Genomic DNA, 24,018 nt, shown 5'->3' with positions numbered 1-24,018 from the left:
CAGACATTTTGGACTAGTCATTGAGCTTTCAGTTCTGTCGCCGTTCCCGGAGTGCAACCCGTTGTTTTTTTGGGTCACTGAGCCAATGATGTGTGTATGTATCTATGTATGAATTGAAGCTAATATCTGCTGTAATATTAATCTTAATGCAGGTACCTAATTTACTTCTAGATTCAATAGGAGAGCATAAAATAAAATAAGATAATTTCATCAAACACTTTTAATATGTTAATGTTAACATAGCAATAACCTTAACTTAAAAATAAGTAAATTAAAGAAACCATAAAGAAAATAGATAAATATCCAAAGATTTCAGAAGTATCTGAATAATTTTGAGAAATATACAAAGAAAGAAACATGTTACAAACAATTTGATCGCAATGAAAATTTTGTGATCTTAAGCCAATTTTGCTTACATACAAAATTACTAAGATTCCACTAAATCGCAAGACTTACTTTACATTATACATCGAGAGCTCTTAAACGACACTCCCAATACGGGTATATATTGCACTAGTCAAAGTAGGTACACAAATCTTAAAATAATCGTTGGTTTTGAGTACGCATAAAATATGGAAATTTCAATATAATCCTGAAGGCATATCTGCCAGCTTGTGAATGCCATAACCAGAAGACCCCATAGGGGACAAAGTCCGCTTTAAATCTGAATGGCTGTGTGTCCCAGTCATTACTAGACTAGTCATGCTTGCTGGTGCATCTCTCATGATGTGGGGCCCAGAATAAAACCCTGCGTTAACGTGACCGCGCTTCATAAGAAACGAATTATTATATGAAGACGCGTTTTCAAAGGACCCAGTACTCAGTTTGGGATGCGGCAGATAAAATTTCTGCGGAGAATCTGGCTTGTTGATTGGCTCATCCTTTTTGCTCGAGGATTTTGAATCGTATCTCGGGTGAACGTTTCTTTTGCTATTCGATCTCGTTACTGGAATCAAGGGGCTTTCATTGCCAGCATCGCTACTGGTTCTTGAGCAGGATCGCTGTCTCCTCTCATAAGGCCACACTGGTTTCTTCGGTTCATCCATCATTACGATATCTACCATGGAGTTTAATCCTTCATCGATCCTATCCAAGCTTTTAGTCAGTTTCTTAGACTCGATCAAGCTTACTATTTCATCCACCCGACTGCACTTAGAATTAGATCTTTGAAGGGGTGTTCCAGTTCCAATATGGGAATTATTCGTTTCATTATAAAACATGCTATCAATGTACTCTCTCTGTCTGGAACCCTTTTCAGACGTTTGAAATGACCCCGTTCTTTTAACAGACGTTCTTCTGCTTTCCTCTCTGGACCTTGTTCTAGAACGTTTGACTCTATTATCGTCTTTTTCCTTCTCAGCTATCGAGTTGAAAACAGCTCGGCATTCGTGAAAATCAAAACTTGAAACCGAGTGTTTCTTCACTATGGGATTTTGACAGCGCGAGGCGCTGAGCAAGGAATCTGAGCCTTCGTCACTGGAGAAGTATGTATCGTCGTACAAATCAGGAGGCTTGTTATAAAGCAAACCCTGGTCAGCCGGTGGGACGAGTAAATGTATTAAGCTCTTGGCTTTTCTTGGTGGGTGCGGGAGTATTTTGCTCGGCACAATTTTAGTCTCTTCGTCGTCTTCATTACTTTCGTTTAAGAATTCTGTACTACTCGTTATCTGGATGCTGTGTTTTGTGCTTGTTATCGAATCTTCCTTTTCAAGATGTCGATGCTTTTGGCATTCCATGGCATGAATGGAAACATTGATTTCAGAAGTTTCGTTGCACCTGGACGATTTGTCGTCATAAGTCCTGTTTTTAGCATATTGTTCAGATTCCGCGTCATTGACTATATTTCTTAGTTCCTGTATAACTTCATCTATTGTTGTTTCTTCTTCGTCATCTGATGACTTGTGGGTGTCATGTTTTTTTGTGGACTCTAATTTCTTGTGCAGGTTGCGCTTATTTCTCATCATATCGTAAGTTTCGTTCTTCACGTTAAATACCTCGTATACCATGGATTCTCTTTGCGCATCGCCTTCAGGACTAAGAGATCTTTCCGAGGAACTTATTCCTTCGTCTTCAGGGGGTGATGACTCATCTGAAACAGATAAAAGGAATGTAAATTGACAAAATTGATTTACCCATTGATATAATACGTCAAAAATAGTAACTGGGTCGATCAACTATTTCTTGTCGTTATTCTGTCCCATCAGCCAGGAGACAATAATAGCATAGTTTCTTAGAAGAGCTGCTGTACCATGTTCTACAAACGTACTTAGTAGATGTACCATTATGGAAAGGCCTTATAAGTACCAAAAAATTCAAGTTTGGTTCATTTAAATACGAAATAACTAGTATTTTAAGAGTGATCTAGGAGACCGTAACCATGGCAACTAGAGCCAAGAAAAAGTTGATTTACCCAACTAACGTAGATACTACTGATAAGGAGGTGAGAATCGTGATGGCTGACTTTTGACTAAACACGGATGCAATTCATGCAATGTATGAAGGCTTCCTGAGACACTTTAGCCGTCGTTTTATTTTTAAATTTATACTCTTTAGTTACCCAATAACAACAACAACAAGCTCTTTAGTTGTCAAGCGGACCCCAGGCTCCCATGCCCATGAGCCGTGGCAAAATGCCGGGATAACGCGAGGAAGGAGAGGAGTTACTCAACAAAAGTTCACAAAAGATTTTAGAACTGTAGACCTACAAAAACTTGTACACAGGGTTGTTTTGCCTTAGGAGGTTTAAAAGTTGGAGGTTTTTCCTTCACTTAGGTACCTACTTAGTTGTTGATGTTGACTATACTTGGGCCAAATTCGACATGTACAACTGTCAGATTTCGCATCCACGTTAAATCAACAGTTGATTTTATTGCATACTGAGTGTTGATTCCATCAACGGTGGATAATATCATTTGGTACAACCGAAACTCAACTCTAAACTGAGGGCGGTTCGGTTTGGTTTGCTTGCCACCCTAACTGTGGATTGTTAATGTCAAATTTTGACATTGTACGTATTCGAGAACTTATGATTTTTCCCACATCAACGGGAGATCAACACGATACGTCAAACGTCGCTTGTCGAATAGGGGTCCTTGTTGTAGTCATAACTCACCTCTATTTTTGTGAACCGTGTTTTTTTTCTTGACCACGTAAGTCTTCTTGCGGTTGGAGTTGCCGTGCTCCGAGCGCAACGTTGACACCTCTTCTTGAAGCTCGCAGCACTTTTCCTTCAAACACTTCTCTAATGACAGCAGGATTCCTTTTTCCTCTTGAAGAATCTGTTAAAGGTGGGTAAACAAATTATTAACTACCTACTAATTTTATTATGAAACTCGATTGAAACTTGTTGACTAATATTTTATTATGTTTTGATTTTAGATTGGCACAATTTTTTTCGATTTTACAAGGACGTAATATTTGTGATGATGTCGAACGCTGTCATATTTGTCACCGATTTTAAAATCAGTTTCTTCTAGATGTATATGTGTGTGAACTTAAGTGGAACATTATATCTTTAACATATCATCATCATCACTCGTTGTCTCACCTTAACCCTTTTCTCGAGCAAGTCCAGCTTGTGTCTGAGATCGTCCTTCTCCCTCTGCGCTTCATGTGCCTTCTCGCTCAGCGTGTCGATGTCGATCAACTGTTTCTCGTAGCTTTCTATCTCTTTTGTCACCTGCTCATTCGTACTTGGCAGCTTTGTGACAAGCTGAAATAAAATTAAGAAACCAATGTATATTATTTGTAATTGTTAGTTAGATAGTTTGTAGCATTACATACTTACGTTCGGAATAAATGTTTATTTATTTGGAAATATCTGTTAAAAGGTTTATGATATGAGGAATGTCGACGAAATTCTTCAATCAACTTAGGCTTTAGCGCCTAAATCTGGGGGCACGGTAATGCCCCCGCCAAGACGAGCATAGCGAAGCGCAAGGGCACTATAGTTTGTCAAAGGACTGTCTCACAAACATAGAGAGAAATTATACTATCTTTGTCTTACACTAGTACTAGCACCCAAAAGAAAGGGATGATTATAGTTTTTTTGGTCTTATTGACTGACAAATTTGGTCTGACAGACTATATCTACCTTTTCTCGAAGCGCTTCGTTAACTTTATACATAGAATTAGGAAATCATCAATGGTGTTTAACGCATTTCTTTGAAGTTACCAAGAAAAGTATGCTCAATGCTACTTAATGCTCAATAAAACATACTTAATGCAATACTATCAGCTGCTTCCGTGATGCTTAAGCCCTTGAGTTGAATATTTTTTCTAATGACTAATATTAATTACTTCAATTGACGATACATACCACATTGCTTACCTTCTTCAAAGTGATAATATCGAATCCAGCTTGCTCCAACTCCGCTTGTATATACAGCTTCCTCTGCGGAGTGGGGGCACTGCAGAGCAGCGCATTTATAAAGGCCAGGCCTGCTGCTTGCAGGTCTCCTGAGCCTCCAGTGCTTTGGAGCATCCCTACGAGGAACCTGAAGCGGACTGGCTCGCCGTAGCGGAGGCGGAGGGTTGATAGGGCTTCGGAGACCTCGGCGTGGCCGCTGGCGGGTGGGTAGCAGGATTTTGTGAGCAGCTGTAATTAAATAGTCGTAGTTTAACAATGAAAACTAATCATCAATATCACTATAATTATCTTTGTTCTATAGCATTTTTGACTACCGATCTGGCCTAGTGGGTAGTGACCAGAGCTATCGGCAGGGGTGAGCCATTTTGACGTCACTTATTATGTCAAGTGTAGATATTAATATAGATACACCTTAGAATGAAATATTAAAATAAAACTTTATTAATTATAATTAAACTAAAATGACAATGCCTTATATACAAATAAACTTTAATAGTAGCATATGGATGGATATACGTATTATTTGAAGAGGTTTACTAAAAAAGCTTGCTATAAAATTAATTTGTTTTAATGGCGACGTAAAGATCGTAGCGGAAAGGCAGCCTAAATAAAATAATTTCTTTAGTTATTAAATTACACCACATATACCATCGAATGACAAGGCATGTCCATGTTGTGCAAACTCTGAAAACAGCTCACCCCCGCCGAGCTCTGGTAGTGACCCTCTGACCCTGCCTGCGAAGCTGATCCTGAGTTCGAATCCCGGGAAGGGCATTTAAATGTGTGATGAACACAAATATTGGTTCCTGAGTCATGGATGTTTTCTACGTATATGTATTTATCTATAAAAGTATCTTATATCGTCGCCTAGCACCCATAGTACAGGCTTTGCTTAGTTTGAGGCTAGGTTGATCTGTGTAGGATGTCCCCCCTAATATTTATTTATTTCATAGGAGGCAAACAAGCAAAAGATACCTGCAACACTACAGAGGGGTTGCAAACGCGTTGCGGGTTTTCTTAAGGGGCCCACTGATTAACAGCTCTTCTTCTTCTTCTTCTTCTTCCAGTGCCATCTCCTACCGGAGGTCGGCTATCATGAGGGCTATACGAACTTTAGACACAGCAATTCTAAATTTGACTGTAGCAGTGGGTTTTGGACAGTACAACTTGACTCAGAAAGTTCAAAGTTATGCACGTTTTCTACTCCATTTGGTAACTACTCCTATAAACGATTGCCATTTGGACTTTCCGTGTCAACAGAAGCGTTTCAGGAATGCATGGAAGAGACTTTTAGTGATATTGATAATGTACAATTTTATGTCGATGATTTAATAATGTATGCCAGCACGGTGGAAGAACATAATAAAGTGTTACTAAATGTATTGAAAAGAGCTCAAGAATGTAATGTCAAATTCAATAGGGAGAAGTCCCAAGTTCTGTGTAGAGAAATTTCATTTCTTGGCATGATTGTAAGTGACCAAGGGGTTAAACCTGATCCAATTAAAGTAATGGCCATTTCCGAATTAAAATGCATTCATGATAAGAAAGAACTTGAACGATTTTTAGGAATGACAAATTACTTGTCAAAATTTATCAACAATTCGCCGTGTGCCTGCTACACTGCCACATCTCAAAAAACCTTTTTTTCGAGAAATCGCGTCTCAAAGTTGTGAGAGTATAGTTCAGGGTGTTTAATAGGATCTTACTCCTTTAGTTTTAGGTCTATGAATTTAAAATTTAGCTTTTTTTACTCGGAATGATGTAACCCTCCTTATGACCACGCCACTTTTTAAAAGAAATGTATATTTTTTAAGATACAAGGCCCGAAAGACAGGTATTTAGTGTTGTGGCCGTATTGCAGAAACGTTTTTTTAAGATTTTGAGATGCGGCCAAATTTAAACACATAATTATTGGATAAAGGTTACCATGTAAATATAAATAAAAACACCAAAATAGTTAAAATCCCTTTATTTTTACCCGACTACGGCAATGCAAAAGGAGGGTTATGATTTTGACCGGTATGTATGTATGTATGTATGTTCATTTGTTCCCTCATAACTTCTAAAGTACGCATTATAATTTGACAAACGATATGTCATTCGAATTATCTTAATCGTCCGCTGGTTATAGGCTATATGAAGTCACAAAAAAATGAACAAGGCGCCCCTCTAGAGGTCATAAAGTCACGAACGAAAAAAATAAAAATAAGTAATGATTACGTGATGTATATCATTTGAAAGAGCTCAATTAGCACATTTCGAATATATAAATATTGTTAGCTTTTGCACCCGGCTTTGCTTGCATGCACCCGATGAAACATTAATTTATCGGGTAGGTGATTCGAACTACGAATCTACAAGCGCTCTGGATTCTATCCGCGTATTACCCGACTACGGCGATACAAGAAGGTATTTGCAAAATAAATTTGTTTGGCCGCTATAAACATAGTGTTTTTTTTTGACCTGCAATATTTTATAACGTGAATAGGTATAAAAGTCCAGATCAGCCAAAATGTATGAAACAGCCGTACAAGAGACGTACGAAGCTCGCTGTACGCGTTCCAAAGCCGGGCGCCTTCGGCGCCCTCATACTAGAAGAGTCGGGCGTAGCCCGACGTACGTGGCGCGCTGCAAGCGGTCCAAAGCCAGGCGACTTCGACTTTCTCATACTAAAAGTGTCGACATACGTGACACGCTGGACGCTTACCAAATCCGGGCAAATGCATGAAACAGCCGTACAGAGACGAACGGGCACGCTCTACGCGTTCCAAAGCCGGGCGCCTTTGGCGTCCTCATACTAAAAGAGTCAGGCGTAGCCCGACGTACAAGACACGCTCTACGCGTTCCAAAGACGGGCGCCCTCGGCGCCCTCATATTAAGGGCCCCCCCACATCTGGCGTCTTTCGAGCGTTGGCGTCTGTCGGCGTCGGTCCAGCGCTATGGAAAATGACGTCGCTGCGCAGTTGCGTCGACGCTGCGTCGACGTTGCGTCGACGTCGGCCATAGAATTGTAGACGCCGACGCTCGAAAGACGCCAGATGTGGGGGGGCCCTAATAGTCGGGCGTAGCCCGACGTAGGAGGCGCACTCTACACGTTCCAAAGCTGGGCGCCGAAAGCGCCTCCATGCCAAAGGATGGCGCAGCCCGATATATGTGGCGCTCTGCGTGCATTTCTGTACTGGAGATGCCTTCGTAAAAGTAATATAAAGTGGCTTCGAATAGTTAGTAACGAAGTCATGACCCCAAAATTAATTAAATAAAAAATTTGTTCAAAAACTAAAACCCGACTACTGCAAATCGCGCTCTAAAAGTATGAAACAAGATAGAATTCTTATCTGAAGTTATCAAACAGGAAATATTATAAATGTTATAATTTTTTTAATAAAAAAATACAACGTAATATAATTTACTACATTATTTATATTTTTACAGAGATTCAGAGGATAGCTGTGGTCGTATGCCACTTTACCTTAAAGTTTATAATCGTGGCATACGACCATGCACGGCGATCCTTTGAATATCTCTGTAAATATATCAAAAATGTAGTAAATTTTATTACGCTAATTATTATTTTCTAGGACGCAACTCAAAAGCTTAATTGAAAACGTGTGCTATATAGCCACAACTCAAAAGTGGCTGTATTGCAGGGAATTGTCTGACAATTTATGGTCAAATCCATAAGGCCACTTGTGAGAAAAAGGTTCTTAAAGACCTTTTTTGCTATGGCTCTCGAAATAAGGTCGTAAATTGAACAATTTTAAATACGAATCTGCAATAATCCAGAAAATCAAAAATTTTGAATTGTGGCCGTATAGCAGGCACACGGCGAATTACTCGACTATTACAAGCCCGTTGCGCGAGCTTCTTAAAAAAGACATATTATTTAAATGGCTTCCTTCTCATGAAAATGCTTTTAATAAACTTAAGGAGGCATTAACAAACGCTCCCACGCTTAAATTATTTGACAGTAATAAAGATGTTGTCGTTTCGGTAGATTGCAGCTCGGAAGGAGTAGGCGCTTGTCTTTTACAAGACAGACAGCCTATTGCATACGCTTCTAAGGCACTAACTGAATGTCAGAAAGGTTATGCCCAGGTTGAACGCGAGATGTTTGCTATTGTATTTGGATGCATCAAATTCCATAAGTATATTTTAGGAAAACATACCCTAGTTGAAACCGATCATTCGGCATTAGAAATTTTATTTAAAAAACCCCTCTCTTTAGTACCTGCAAGACTACAAAGAATGATGCTTAAAATACAAGGGAATGACATTACTGTTAAGTATGTACCTGGAAAACAAATGCATATATCAGATATTCTCAGTCGCTCTTTCCTAGTTGACAAGAATGATGAAACGAAGGAATTTGATGAAGAATTCAACAAAGAAATTGTTTGTCATGTTGAGGTCATGATAGATTCGTTGCCTATTTCAAGTGACAAGCGACAACTCATTGCCATGAAAACGAACGAGGATGCCACATTGTCCTGTTTAAAAGACTATATACATAATGGTTGGCCAAATTCTAAGAATAACCTAAATGAATTAGTAAAACCTTTCTGGAATTTTCGCAATGAATTGTCCCTAGTCGACCAGATAATTTTAAGAAATAGTCTTATTGTGATTCCAGTAGCATTACAAAAAATGATGCTAGAAATTATTCATGAAGGTCACTTAGGATTAAATACATGTCTTCGGAGAGCTAAAAACGTTCTATTTTGGCCTGGATTGACAAGTCAAATTAAAGAACTCTGCAACAACTGTCAAACATGTGCCTTATTTAGGAAAAATAATACTAAAGAACCAATTCAATTTCATGACATACCTAGACTACCATGGCTAAAGTTAGGCACTGATCTTTTTGAATTTAATAAACAATACTATCTGGTTGTTGTATATTATTACAGTAAATTTTTTGAAGTTGCTCGATTAAATGACTTGTCTTCAAGGACTATCATCAATCATATTAAGTCTATGATAGCTAGACATGGTTGTCCTTTAGAGATTGTAAGTGACAATGGTCCACAGTATTCTTGTAAAGAGTTTAAAGAATTTGCGGATGCATATGGTTTTAAGCATATTACTTCGTCTCCTGACTACCCAAAGTCGAACGGTTTAGCGGAATCTTCGGTCAAAACTGTCAAATCTATACTAAAAAAATGTAAAGAGGATAATACAGATCCTTATATTGCGTTATTAAATTTCAGAAATAGTCCGAAGGAAAATAGCCCTTCTCCAGCTAATCTTTTGTTCAATCGGAACCTTAATGACCGTTGCCCTGTGTCTGCAAATTATTTAAAGCCTAAAATATATACTAGAAATTATTTCTTAGATAAATAGTTGCAACATAAGGTTGAAAACCACTACAATAAAACTGCTAGGTCTCTAAGAGAATTAGAGATAGGTCAGGGTATCATGTTTAAGAAAAAGATGTCAGATGATCGCTGGCAAAAAGGAAGTGTTGTAAAGAAGGCTGACTTCCCTCGTTCTTATATTGTAAAGGATGAACAAGGTCGCCAATATAGGAGGAACAGACAACATTTGCGTAATATAAATGAATATGAGTCAACTAATTGTACTGAAAATGAGTCTGTTAATCCTAACTCTTATGTTATAAACTATGATAGTAATGATAGCGACTGTGAATCCTTTTATGAAGCAGAAGAAACTGATGATCAGGAGCTCATTGATACAAGTGAAGCGAGTCAAAGCTCTACTGGAATCAATGATACTCCGGAACCAAATCTTGACTTGTATAAGACGAGGTCTGGACGAATAGTCAAGGCTCCGTCGAGACTAATTGAATCTTAGTTATAGTTGTAGTTATAATACCTATATACTTACTTTACTCTTTGAGTTATAATTCTGTGAAGGAGAGGAATGTTACGTTATGGAATAGTCTATGGTTTTAGTTTATGGTCGAATTTGGATTTGGAACTTGTTTAATAAAAGATGGCTACCAATAATGTTGTCTTATAATTTACTAACCTTTAAATTAACAAATAACAGCTGCGCGAAATAATGAGCGTGTGCTCTGCTTGAACCATGTTCGGAGATTTTGGAGCCATGAGTTACGTCTTCGTCCGGATGATCTTTTCCCTTGGATCTTTCCTTGCATACTTGCATACTTCTCGTTTCGCATGATATGACCAAGGTACTGTAGCATGCGTGTTTTGACGGTCTTTAAAACCTCGACCTCTTTATTTACTAACTGCAGCACTCTTTCGTTAGTTATTCTATCCGTCCATGATATTTTCAGGATTCTTCAGGATTCTTAATCAGGATTAACAGCTCACTGGATGGTATTTGCCTGTCAGTTCTTCGGAACTGTCAACTTTTTGTTCTAACTGACAGGCCGATTCCGTCCGGCGGACTGTTAATCAGTGGGCCCCTTTAAGGTCCTATCGATCCGGAATACCGCGGGCGGCAGACCTCTAATGGACCTCTTTGAGGACTAAACTGACCTGTAACGCCAGCACCATGGACTTATTGACCGTGGACATGATGCACACAGTCAGCGTATAGACGCCGTTGGAGCCAGCTACCAGCCGCCTCACGCAGTCAGGGTATCTGCTGAAGCAACTAAACTGACCTGTAACGCCAGCACCCTGGACTTGTTGACCGTGGACATGATGCACACAGTCAGCGTGTAGACGCCGTTGGAGCCAGCCACCAGCCGTCTCACGCAGTCAGGGTATCTGCTGCAACAACTAAACTGACCTGCAACGCCAGCACCCTGGACTTGTTGACCGTGGACATGATGCACACAGTCAGCGTGTAGACGCCGTTGGAGCCAGCCACCAGCCGTCTCACGCAGTCAGGGTATCTGCTGCAGCAACTCCAGAGGCATTGCCTGAAAAAATAAATAGTAAAGTGTCATTCTATGGAACTTGCTAACTATGTAAACAAGCCGCCATATTGAAATTGTCTCTGAATGATGAATTTACTAGTGCCTTTTGTGTACATAGTTAGCAAGTTCCATTGAATGACAGTTTATGCCGATAAGAATAGTGCATGTTCTTGATAGTTTTCTCGTAGGATTTAACTGCAGGCCTGGATAGTTACCTACAAAATTTATTTTTCCGTTAATAATTAGGGTGATTTGGAAATGTGAAGATTTCCAAAACAACTAGTGTCGTTGACAAAGCTCAGAGTGGTTCAGTACAAGCGGAGGAAATACGGATCACGAGAACATCAAAGGACATGTCGCGCGAGTGACTAAAAAGAAGTGAGTCTTAACCGGAAAATTATTCAAGGATTATGAGGAGGAGGACGAGTGGCGCCGCGATTTGAAAGATCAGCCAGAAAAAGCCTTTTCAATCATTGGGTCAGGAGTTGCGAAGGAATTCCAGTACTTCCAGTAGCAGCGTCACGCCATCTAGCGGCCCGCAGGTGAACTCTTACACAAAACTGAAAAATATACTTACAAGCAAGCTAATTCATCAAGCAGCGGGCGCCGCCGCACGGCGGGCGGGCCCCTCGCCCCCTCCCCCACTTGGCTGAGCTGCACGTTGCGCAGCAGTTCCAGTAGTAGCGTCACGCCATCTAGCGGCTCGCAGGCGAACTCTTGGACGAAACTGAAACGTGAAAATTGTCATTTTGTAAAAGCGGAGTAAGTTCATATGCTTTTTCGTATGTAGGCAGTTGGTAGAAGTAGGTAAGTTTATTTCATTTTATTTTATTTTATATGAGCCTAGAGTGTCCCACTGCTGGGCAAAGGTAAGTTACGTTTCATAAATTTTGATTAGTAATCCAAGTTTCCTGTCTTTCTTTGTTAGCAATGCGTAAAACAGAAGTCACAGCAAAACTAAATAGTTATTTGTACAACAAGAGATCAAAGTTTGATATTTCTTCGAGTGCTTATTATGAGTCCCGTACAAGCGAAAGATTCTATAATAGATTCACGAGCGTAGCGAGTGAATCTAATTTAGAATCTTGAGCGTAGTAAGGGATTCAAAAGCGCACGAGATGTAAATAACTTTGATCTCGTGTAGTACACAAAATTTTTCACCCTCAGACAGAGATAATAGAACCCAAGTATATCGAACTTGTATTAGACCCCGCATGTTGAAATGACATTTGACTATAAAAGTCACTTGAAGGACATTTTGTCTCACTCAGTGAGCCAAAAACCCGATGTATGAATACGAATATAATTTTCACCTCAGCAGCTCGAACAAGGGTACTTTGCTTCTTAAAAACAGTGAGCAAAATGCGATTTTGCTCACTGAGTCATTTTGTCTCACTCAGTGAGCAAAATCGCATTTTGCTCACTTAGTGAGACAGTATGAGTGAACAAAATCGCATTTTGCTCACTGTTTTTAAGAAGCAAAGTACCCTTGTTCGAGCTGCTGAGGTGAAAATTATATTCGTATTCATACATCGGGTTTTTGGTGCGGCAATTATTTTTTATACGTTTTTGATCACTTTGGTCTTGCAAAGCGCTCAAATGCGTAAAATTCTTATATTCGCATTAAAATCGAAAACCTGATTAAAACTTTTAAGTACCTACTTGCAATGTATACTTATGAAACCTTTTTAAATGATATTAAATTTTCATATCTCAACAGTAGGTATCAACAAAAACTCGAAATGCAACGTTAATTAGACGTCATAATTTTACCTCCATTATTGCGTGGCGCCACTGAACCATTCCCCTGTCATAAATGCGCTTATTAAACGAAATGAAACAAATGAACCTAAAGCGAAAAACGCACTTGGTATACAGGGTGTACATGTGAACAATTTATAATAGGATCACGTTAGCAATGTACAAATTGCAGAACATTCCCAAAAAGCGGAAACGTTCTCGAGAATGTTCTCAGAACATTCCTGCAACATGGAAATTATTGTTCCGCCATCTTGATACGTGCATAACTTGGTCCGAATTAAATGATTTATTATTATTATCACATTTAAAATACATAAAAGTGCGATTAGGATATTTTGTTAAATTAATTTGCAAATAACTAGAGTTTGACTTGAAAATACTAAAGTATTAATTTTTTGTTTTGGACTGTGACCGTCTACGTAGAAAATTGTCAATTATTGAAAATAATAACTAGAAATTATTTATTTAATAAATTTAAGCAAGAATATACCATTTGTTTAGTTTAAAAGCTACCTACCGCTATCTAGCATCGATTTATGAAAAACCGGATAAGTGCGAGTTGGACTAGCCTACCGAGGGTTCCGTAATTTTTAGTATTTGTTGTTGCCTAATTTCAACTAGGCAGTTGTTTGCTAGACAACTATCACGGTTCATGAGATACAGCCTGGTGATAGACAGACGGACTGCGGAGTCTTAGTAATTAGGGTCCCGTTTTCCCCTTTAAATACGAAACCCTAATAAATGACGATATACGGCATCTTTAAGAGTACTAGGTATGTCGATTTAAAAGCAATTGCGTCAGTTTACTGGTACATATTCCCATATATTCTTCTAACCCACATAGACTTCTCACCCTGTATACAGTGCTATCCCCAGTGCACTTTTAGTATGGCACGCCACCATTAGGCCGGAATGGCACGGTGCAATAATACTGCCATATAATTTGGCGGCATAAGAAACATTTCTGTCACAAATTGCCACGGAATCACTCGTCCTGGCAATTTGAAATGTAAAAAGTGCTGAGTTGTGGACTAAGGTACAAGCGGTAGCGAGAATTAAAGGAAATTATCTAAACAACGTACGCCAGCTGCTATGGAGTCAGTTTATTTATTTATTTAAACTTTATTGCACAAAAGAAAACTTATCGTACAAAAGGCGGACTTAATGCCAAAAGCATTCTCTACCAGTCAACCTTAAGGCAAAGCGGAGAGATTGTGGGCGTGGGTTTACCTAGAGTAAAGATAGATTAGGTACCTACCTACACCATAGACGTCTTTAGGTAAATTGTAATGACAATTAATTTAATTACGGGATGTTTACCATGTGATCCTGTAATGTAATAGACTCACCATAAAAATGGTGCTCGAAAATCGGAAACACAAAGTCAAAGCAACTAGGTATATGGTAGGTAAGTAGGTAGGTAAAGTAGATTATCCCGTAATAAAATGTAGTGATATATAAGACTGACAAATAAATGCAAGAGTCTTACTATACCTACTCCATTTTTAAGCATTAGAAAAAACCGGGCAAGTGCGAGTCGGACTCGCGCACGAAGGGTTCCGTACCATAATGCAAAAAAATAAATAAAAAAAAGCAAAAAAGACGGTCACCCATCCAAGTACTGACCACTCCCGACGTTGCTTAACTTTGGTCAAAAATCACGTTTGTTGTATGGGAGCCCCATTTAAATCTTTATTTTATTCTGTTTTTAGTATTTGTTGTTATAGCGGCAACAGAAATACATCATCTGTGAAAATTTCAACTGTCTAGCTATCACGGTTCGTGAGATACAGCCTGGTGACAGACGGACGGACGGACGGACGAACAGCGAAGTCTTAGTAATAGGGTCCCGTTTTACCCTTTGGGTACGGAACCCTAAAAAGATAATAAATCCTAAAGGGGCCCACTGATTAACAGTCCGCCGGACGGTATCGGCCTGTCAGTTATTCGGAACTGTCAAAATTTTGTTCTAACTGACAGGCCGTTACCGTCCGGCGGACTGTTAATCAGTGGGCCCCTTTAACGTGTATTTTTTTATTGAAAAACATCCTAACCTGGCATATATGTTCATTTACCTTTTGGTTTCATTAGTAATAGTTACTTACAATTTTTTAAAGCGTTTATCAGTAAAGAGTCATGTCAAGATTGTTTAGAGTCAGACTAAGAAAAGTCTGCAGCGGATTTGATAGCCCACGTGCCCAAACTTCCATGAAATTATGACGTATAAATAACTCTTACACTGCGTGGGCTATCAAGTCCGCTGCAGACTTTTCTTGGTCCGACTATAGGTACCTACCATTTATCTAACGCTAAATAAAAATAGGCGTTGCGTTTATATTCATTTTAATTACATATTTACTTAATCTTTAAAACTTATTGCACATAAAAATTGTACAAAAGGCGAACTTATTGCCAGAAAGCATTCTCTACCAGTTACCTCTATAGGTATTTTAGTGTCGTACAATTACAGTCCGCTTCAGCGTATCCCTCGCGCCACACACCGCCACGGCAATAAGCTAACCGCGCTTATCCGAGTGAGATGTAATTAGGACTCCCTCAAGCCCCTTATTATTAGAAACGCGCCACTTTATAATATAATGCACTTGAGATGCACTTCTGTAATGCAGTTTTACTCAAGCGTGCTTATATTTTGCATTGTCGTGGTTTTATTTACCCTACTTATATTTATGCGAAAGTAAGGGCTGATTTAGACGGCGCGCGAATTCGCATGCGATTTTAGTTACATTGCGGACTGTTGGTCACGCTCAATTCAACCGACCGATCAAAACCCGCAATGTAATGAAACTCGCATGCGAGTTCTCGCATCGTCTAAATGAGCCTTAAGGGTCACACTAGCGTCTTAAATGTAAATTGTTTCATGTAAATAATTAATATCGACAAGACAAATAAAATTGTACCGACGTACAAACTATTCGGTGTGAACGTATAAAATAAAGTCATTTAATAAAGTTAATTGAATGTAGGTATAATGTAAAAATCGCCACGTCACAAAAAGAAGATAAAGTGAGAAGTTAATACTTGAGTTATAGGTAATAGTTTATCATTGACTTATCACAGCATTATAAACCGAGGTATAAATATTATAGTACATACTTATTAATAGTGATAAAATAAAATACACGTTAAATTAATTACCCTTATTGGTAATAAATTTATAAACTTTACGATCCTAAGATGAACCTAATGGGTCTATAGGTAATATAGGTATATGTGCTAAGTGCCTATAGATAGTGTGTTATATAAGTCTGATGGATCAGCCAGTAAAGTTAAGTGAGGTTTGTGTTAAAGATAATAATGCCATAAAATTAAGAATTAAGAGCTACTGTAGGCTATTAAGCAGGTACGAATATTGTAGGGTAACTTTATTGAAGGTTAATTCATGAAAATTTTATACACAGAAATTGTGTCGCTTAGCTTCAAATTCAGGTAAATCCATTCGACCGTCTCAGCAAATGTTTAACCCTATTACCTTTTCTTAATACCAAAATTGCATATTTAATCTGACGGATGTATTTACCCGAGTTTGAAGTTAAGCGACTCAAATGTAATTTGCTAAAAGTGTAATCAAATGACACATTGGCGGTCGTAACATGCGGTTCCTGAACACATCACAGAGAGCTCAAAATATGTGTGTGCAGATAACGCAGTGCTTATAAACTGAAATAAATGTCATATACTAAGAAAAAGTGACCAAGGCCTCCAGTGCCCCAGGCCGGAATCGAACCAGCGTCCTCTGCTATCGCGGCAGGTGTCTAAACCACTCGGCCACCGAAACTCGCTCGGCTCGCGTTTTTTTTTCTTAGTATCTGACATTTATTTCAGTATAATTTATATAGTAGTGTTTCTGCTTGATAAAAACAAATTAAAATATTTTCTGATCAAATACTTCTAATAGTAACGCAGTTCTTGTAACTATAAATAATCGTGCATTAAAACACTCATGTGATATTTCTATGAATATGATTAAACACAGTCGTATTTTAATGCCGTTCATTAAGTAGCATTCACATAAACTACTAAAATTCACATCGAATAATTAAGGTGGCCACTGACGAGCCTTCCAACCTTCTTCCAACAGTCGAAATAGCGTGGCTTATGGCTGCAATCCAAAATCGGTCCGTGAATATCAAAAACGTATAATGTTTAATATTAGGATGCCGTCCATTTGGATGAATCCATTGTAACGGCATCCATTTGGAAGGCTCGTCAGTGGCCTGCTTTAGATTCAACTATCGATCGCATTTTACTGAAGCCATTAAAAGTGTAGTTTACAACGGTTGCAAAATAATGGCCGAGAGGTTCATTATGCGCAAACCATAATCATTAATAGTTTGTAAACCCATAAATATAATGGCATAAAGTAAATAGTCGCTAAGTGTAACAAATTTTATAACCTAAGAGGTTTTATAGGGCATTAAGGGAACATTAAGACTGGGATAAAAATAAGTATATTTTAATTATAAAGTAAAGGGCCCCTGTTTCGGCAGGTTAAGGCTCTTGAGAGTGAGTTGAGAGTTTGTGTATTTTTTTTTAATATTACTAAGCATATCAATACCTTGAAAGCTTTTGAATATGTTATATTAGTTCTTTGTTAATAATTTAATGTATAAACTGTAGGGTTTTAGTTGAAACTTTTTTTTATATGAATTTTTTCGTGGACCTCTTATTTGGCTCCCATTTCGTGATACAAATTTAGGTCAGCCCCTAAATTCGTGAATTCGTGTCCCCTGTTTCGGCATAAAGTTTTCTTAGAGTAATTGGTGATAAATTGATAATTTTCTGATAATCATTTTAAATATTTAACGGTCTTCCCTACTTACGAATAATTGTAAGGTCAAATAAAAAAAATAAATAAAAAAAAATGTTAAATTGAGAACTAGCTTAAAGTTTTTTGTACTCGTCGACTTTAATGGTTGAATTAAGACTTAGGTAAACCATATGGGTACTTTAATACTTGATTAAAAGTCAAACTATTTAATTTAAATAAAACATAAAAAAATACAATAAAAAAAATAAAAAATAATTAAAAATAAAAATTTTTTACAAAAAATAATTTACTATCTTATACGTTAAAAATAAACATACACAAAAATAAATCAAATTTCAATAATAAATAAAATTGTGCTAGTAGTTAATATGACAATATACGTGGAACATACCTTAAAATGTTTAACTTGGGTCACATTCAAACTCGTTTTATAAGAATTCTAGTGAAAAAAACATATACCGAATTTCGCTCATACGAAACTTCATGAAATACATTAATGGTTTTCTAATTTATTTTTTTAATTATCTTTGTTGTTATATTTAAAAACAAGCACTCAAAATGTATCTAGAAAATCCTTGATTCGTTAGTGGCACGAAATAGGAGACATACGTAAGATAAAATGACCGCTATTTCGTGAGTCGATTTATTGCAATTTTAAGTTATTTCTATGCATATATTCAATCTTTTTTCTTGTCAAATCAATTACTAAGGAACCCACAGAAACACTCCCAAAAACTTTTATCCGAATGGGTTTAGCTTTTCCTTCCTATAAGCTTAACAAGTGAGAGCGCGCACCTTACGCCTAAAAAAAGTGCACGCATACAACACAGCTATTCGCGGCCGTCTAACAGTTTCGACCGTCGTATTACTCTTAGTTTAATCACTAAAATATTGGTTATCATTTTATTGAAGAGATTAAATAATACAGATTTTTTTCATATGTATAATTTGAATAAAAGATATTTGAATTCCTTATTATTTGCGCCAGAAAAAAAACTAACGAAATAACGTACTAACACGAACTTGGGGCCGTTTACCTTAACGCAGTTCTTGTAACTATAAATAATCGTGCATTAAAACACTCATGTGATATTTCTATGAATATGATTAAACACAGTCGTATTTTAATGCCGTTCATTAAGTAGCATTCACATAAACTACTAAAATTCACATCGAATAATTAAGGTGGCCACTGACGAGCCTTCCAACCTTCTTCCAACAGTCGAAATAGCGTGGCTTATGGCTGCAATCCAAAATCGGTCCGTGAATATCAAAAACGTATAATGTTTAATATTAGGATGCCGTCCATTTGGATGAATCCATTGTAACGGCATCCATTTGGAAGGCTCGTCAGTGGCCTGCTTTAGATTCAACTATCGATCGCATTTTACTGAAGCCATTAAAAGTGTAGTTTACAACGGTTGCAAAATAATGGCCGAGAGGTTCATTATGCGCAAACCATAATCATTAATAGTTTGTAAACCCATAAATATAATGGCATAAAGTAAATAGTCGCTAAGTGTAACAAATTTTATAACCTAAGAGGTTTTATAGGGCATTAAGGGAACATTAAGACTGGGATAAAAATAAGTATATTTTAATTATAAAATAAAGTACACTTAGATCCCTTGAGAAATATTTTATGTACCACAAAATAGCTAACTGCACGTTGCAGTCATTAAAACATTTAATTATATACATACTCGTACTTTAATGCATAACGGTAAACATACTGCGTGGAAAAAAATAATAGGCCCTGGAGGCAATGTGCCTTAAACCTTAAATTAGCTAATTTTACTTAAAAGAAACATCTTTTATTTTTTTAAAGAAATAAAACTGCGTTCAAAGAAATATAGTATTACTAAGCGCCACTTGCACCATCCCACAAACCTGGGGTTAACCGGTTAAACCGTTAACTCTCAAATTGTACTGGTAACCATGGTAACTCCAGGTTTAACCGGTTAACCCCGGGTTATTAGGATGGTGCAAGTGGCCTTTAGATAAATACATACATAGGTACATAAAGTAAGACCAAAAAAAGTGTGCAACGATATTGATTGATAGCACACGCAGTGCAAGTGTTATTTATACGTCATAATTTCATAGAAGTTTGCAAGCACTGCGTATGCTATCAAAATCGTTGCAGACTTTTATTGGTCTTACTCTACCTAGATTCTTAGGTAAAGATGTTAAAAGAAGATATTACCTTGGGAATGAAAGTCTCAGATCAGCTCGTAACTTGGTGAGCAGCTCACTAGGAGTCCCGAATTGCCGCAGGCTCATCTCTTCGCCCATGCCGAGGCATGGATTTCTGTAAAAACATTAGAATATCATTATAGGGACCGTCCGCGTTGGAGAGGCTGCCATCTTGTGGCCTGAAGCGAAACATATGTGCACATGTACATTGCCAAAGCAAGTGCTACCATCTACCGTTCTCGTCGGTACGTTTCCTTGTGCATAGTAGGTTCTGCCATCTTGTGGGCTACATCTGAAGCATAATCGACACATTTACGCCTCGCGCCAAAAATCTGACGAAATGAAAAGACTTCATTATGCTTTTATGGAAAACTATTCATATGGAAGTGACTTTTACTTTTCAAACGCCCGTAGGTAATTTACTTTTGAATATCGAACATAAAGCTTTTTCCTATCGGATTTTGCCGAATGCGCCGATATATCTGGGGAGACCCTAACACCGTTTTGCATACTGGAAATCTTTTGCGACATCATCCAGCCACCAAAGTCTAGGCAGCTCTTCAGAATAGTATAATGCTAAATACCATGGGATTACTTATTGTTTAATCATGACGGCAAGAAATATTATGACACAGTAATCATATTTTGGGTCAATTTTCAAATAGGCATTTTTTGCTGTCCCACGGCTAAAACTTGAAGTCCATAGGACTAAAAGAATAGGTATGTATATATTTTCATTCAACGTGTTATAAGCTTTAAAAATCATGCACAACTGTACCTAAAGTATTATTAGTTCCTGACAAAATCGCATTTGAAGTTCCAAAAACGTCCGTTTTTGGCGTGTCCCAGTGGCGGCATAGCGCAATAAAAAAAATCATAACTTTGGATGTAGGCAACGTATTATAAACAAGTTTGTATTTTTATAAAGAGCATTTTCTAGAGAATTTATTTAATTATATTGATAAATTATTGCGTTATGTAATAAAACAAGGGAAGCCTTTTTATCGCTGTCCCGCGCGGCACCTGTTTTGTTATGACTTAAATATACCCCCTATAATCTTCTTTGTCTATTGAATAACGGTTAGATTAAATGTACGACGCAATAGTGCGGTTAGTTGGGCATCGATTGACATCGAATGTAGACGCGGAAACAGTTTAATTTATTTAACAACAGGCAAGAATCTCTTTCGATATATTTTGGTACGACTACAACGACATTTGTATGGACGCTTAATACGTTGGTACATAGTTGAACTAAAAATGTTTATTTTATAATAATAGTTGTAAATATAGTGTTAAAATATATAGTAAAATAAATAAGTGAATCGGTTGTATTGTGTAGGAAATATCGCTAAAAAATATTATTGGCGACATGTCGCGACATTTGTATGGCGACATTTATACGGCTATTTTGACCGTAAAAATGTCGATTGTGGCATACAAATGTCGACATAATGTCATACAGATGTCGAGAAGGTAACATACTAATGTCGTCAGGGTCTTATAAATGCAACAAACATTATAAATAGTGGCATATACATGTTGATACTGCCATATAATGTTGAAAAAATGCCTTAGACACGTCAAAAGCGCCTTACAAATGGCTAAATAGTGGCATACAAATGTCGATCTTTAAACGTCCATATCTAGCTAACTATAAAAAGCACAGAGGTGCCTCATACAGTATATTTTTTGTTGTTAAGAACCCTTCCTAAAACGATGATTATAAATCAGATTTTTCAAAAATAAAAAATTGCCATACAAATGTCGAAAAAACACCCTCTTCAAAAATTGACCCTTTTACGTTTCCGGGTCTGACAAATTATTTGTATAGAAAGTAGAAACAACAAGTAGCAAAATCATACAACATAATAATATATATGCATTTTCTTCATACGTTTACTCGTAGGTACCTAGTAGAAAGTTAGGAATAGTACATTTCGATGCTAGTGCGGAAGGTATGTCATTACTTCACGAGTACCGAGATATCTTGCCACGAGCCTTACGCTACGTCTTACGTAGGCGAACAACGCGCGAACGCGGCGCGGCGCGGCGCGGCGAAAGCGGCCGCCGCCGCGCCGCGCCGCGCCGCGCCGCCTGACATTCGCGTGCAAATCGCGCCGCACCGCGTTCGCAACGAGATCGCTTACGTAGGACACTTCTATGGGCATCAAAGGATTGCTTTCGCCGCGCCGCGCCGCGCCGCGTTCGCGCGTTGTTCGCCTACGTAAGACGTAGCGTTAGGCGAGTGGCAAGACTCGGGACGAGTGAAGAATGACATTTCCGCACGTGTATCGAACGACGTTTTTTAATACAGTTGCGAAAAAATAAGAAAAACATTGTTAATCGTACACTAAACAAAAGTGGTAACAGTGACAGCTCGGTTAGACGTCGTCTTTAAGTATATTATATCTATGGGCGTTTGGCAGCTATTCCGTTCCGTTCCATTCAGTCAACTTATTAAGAACGGAATTTTCAATATTGAATATTAAAAAATAAACGTGTTATAATGATGAAGAGGTAAGTAATTAAATATGAAATATGTAATATTTTTCGTATTCTTACATTAACGGTAGGTTTTTATGCTGATTACGACGTTTAAAGGAAACTAATATTAACAGTCATCAATAAGTAGTCGTGAATTGGAACAAGTATAAATTTAAAAAAATTGGAAAAGTAAAAAGCACTAGTTCGAGATAACCAACTTTCCGCACGCTAAACAGCTACGTAAAGTAGCACTTTTTGAGCAACTGTATTAAAAAATTATTTGTAATCTTAGGACTTTAGAGCGACAGACCTGGTTGGGCCGAGTGCATTCCTTCCCTGGCTTTTGTTCGAGCTCGTATAAGCAGCCACCGCCTACTAGTCTTAGCCCATTTCTTAGAAGTCCTAGATGTAGATAGTGTCCACAATGAGGAAAAAAGAAAAGCAACATTACCTGAAGTCTTTGCTGCCCTGGTTGGGTAACCTGCGTCCTTTCCCTGGCTCTTGCTCGAGCTTGTACAGGCAGCCGCCTCCAGTCTTCAAGTCACATTACCTGAAGTGCTTTCCCTGGCTCTTGCTCGAGCTCGTACAGGCAGCCGCCGCCAGTCTTCTAGCCCCATCCCTCAGAAATCCTAGATAATCTCTGTACACAATCAGGGAAAATAGAAAAGCAACATTACCTGAAGTCTTTGCTGCCCTGGTTGGGTAGCGTGCGCGCTTTCCCTGGCTCTTGCTCGAGCTCGTACAAGTTGCCGCCGCCAGTCTTCTTGCCCCATTTTTTAAGGGATGTCGCGTAGTCTTCCGGGTTGTAGATCGGTGGCCTTTGCTTTTCCTGTAACAAGATAATTTATAATTTAAAACGGAGATAGAATTAATTGGGTACGCATTTAGATTTGATGAGTCCCCAGCAAGCCCGGTTCTCTATACATAAACATAAACAAACATAAACATAAACGTACACGTAAACATAAACGTAAACGTAAACATAAACATAAACATAAACATAAACATAAACATAAACATAAACATAAACATAAACATGAACATGAACATGAACATGAACATGAACATGAACATGAACATGAACATGAACATGAACATAAACATAAACATAAACATAAACATAAACATAAACATAAACATAAACATAAACATAAACATAAACATAAACATAAACATAAACATAAACGTAAACATAAACATAATTTATTCAAAAACACGTATACAAACGTAGTTACGCTCTCATTTTAAAACGACCAGCTAGATTGCTCTGAAACTTTGTACTTATAATAATATGATAATGTATGTAATATCTAGTCCTGTAATTAGTTTATATAGCTTCAGATACCATAGTTAAAACAATACAGCGAAATTAAATTTTTATAAATAAAACTTGTTATTGGTTTATTTCGTTTGTTATATAAACTGGAGCCATAAAAAGGAATTAGGGGTCATCCATTAATTACGTCACACGTTTAGGGGGAGGGAGGGGGTCAAGAAAATGTGACATATTGTGACATGGGGGAGGGGGGAGACACAAACTTTGTGACGTCACTTTAACTTCATCAG

General features: G+C 37.8%; 1 protein-coding gene across 1 annotated transcript in view; it reads right to left on the bottom strand.

Moving 5' to 3' along the window:
• Positions 1-205: 205 nt before the first annotated feature.
• The window catches only part of LOC134667214 (uncharacterized), a 161,203-nt gene continuing 137,390 nt past the window's right edge, over positions 206-24,018 (bottom strand). The window contains exons 4-11 of the mRNA XM_063524542.1: positions 23,130-23,281; positions 19,976-20,080; positions 11,797-11,946; positions 11,090-11,222; positions 4,331-4,597; positions 3,548-3,712; positions 3,113-3,278; positions 206-2,089 (exon numbers count right to left, since the gene is read on the bottom strand). Coding sequence (XP_063380612.1) covers positions 582-2,089; positions 3,113-3,278; positions 3,548-3,712; positions 4,331-4,597; positions 11,090-11,222; positions 11,797-11,946; positions 19,976-20,080; positions 23,130-23,281 — 2,646 coding nt within the window. The 3' untranslated portion in view covers positions 206-581. The remainder of the gene's footprint in view (positions 2,090-3,112; positions 3,279-3,547; positions 3,713-4,330; positions 4,598-11,089; positions 11,223-11,796; positions 11,947-19,975; positions 20,081-23,129; positions 23,282-24,018) is intronic.

This window comes from Cydia fagiglandana, chromosome 9 (genome assembly GCF_963556715.1).
Source record: "Cydia fagiglandana chromosome 9, ilCydFagi1.1, whole genome shotgun sequence".
Classification (NCBI taxonomy): Eukaryota; Metazoa; Arthropoda; class Insecta; order Lepidoptera; family Tortricidae; genus Cydia; species Cydia fagiglandana.
The sequence above is the reverse complement of the archived record's forward strand: the minus strand, read 5'-3'. Positions and strand labels throughout refer to the sequence as shown.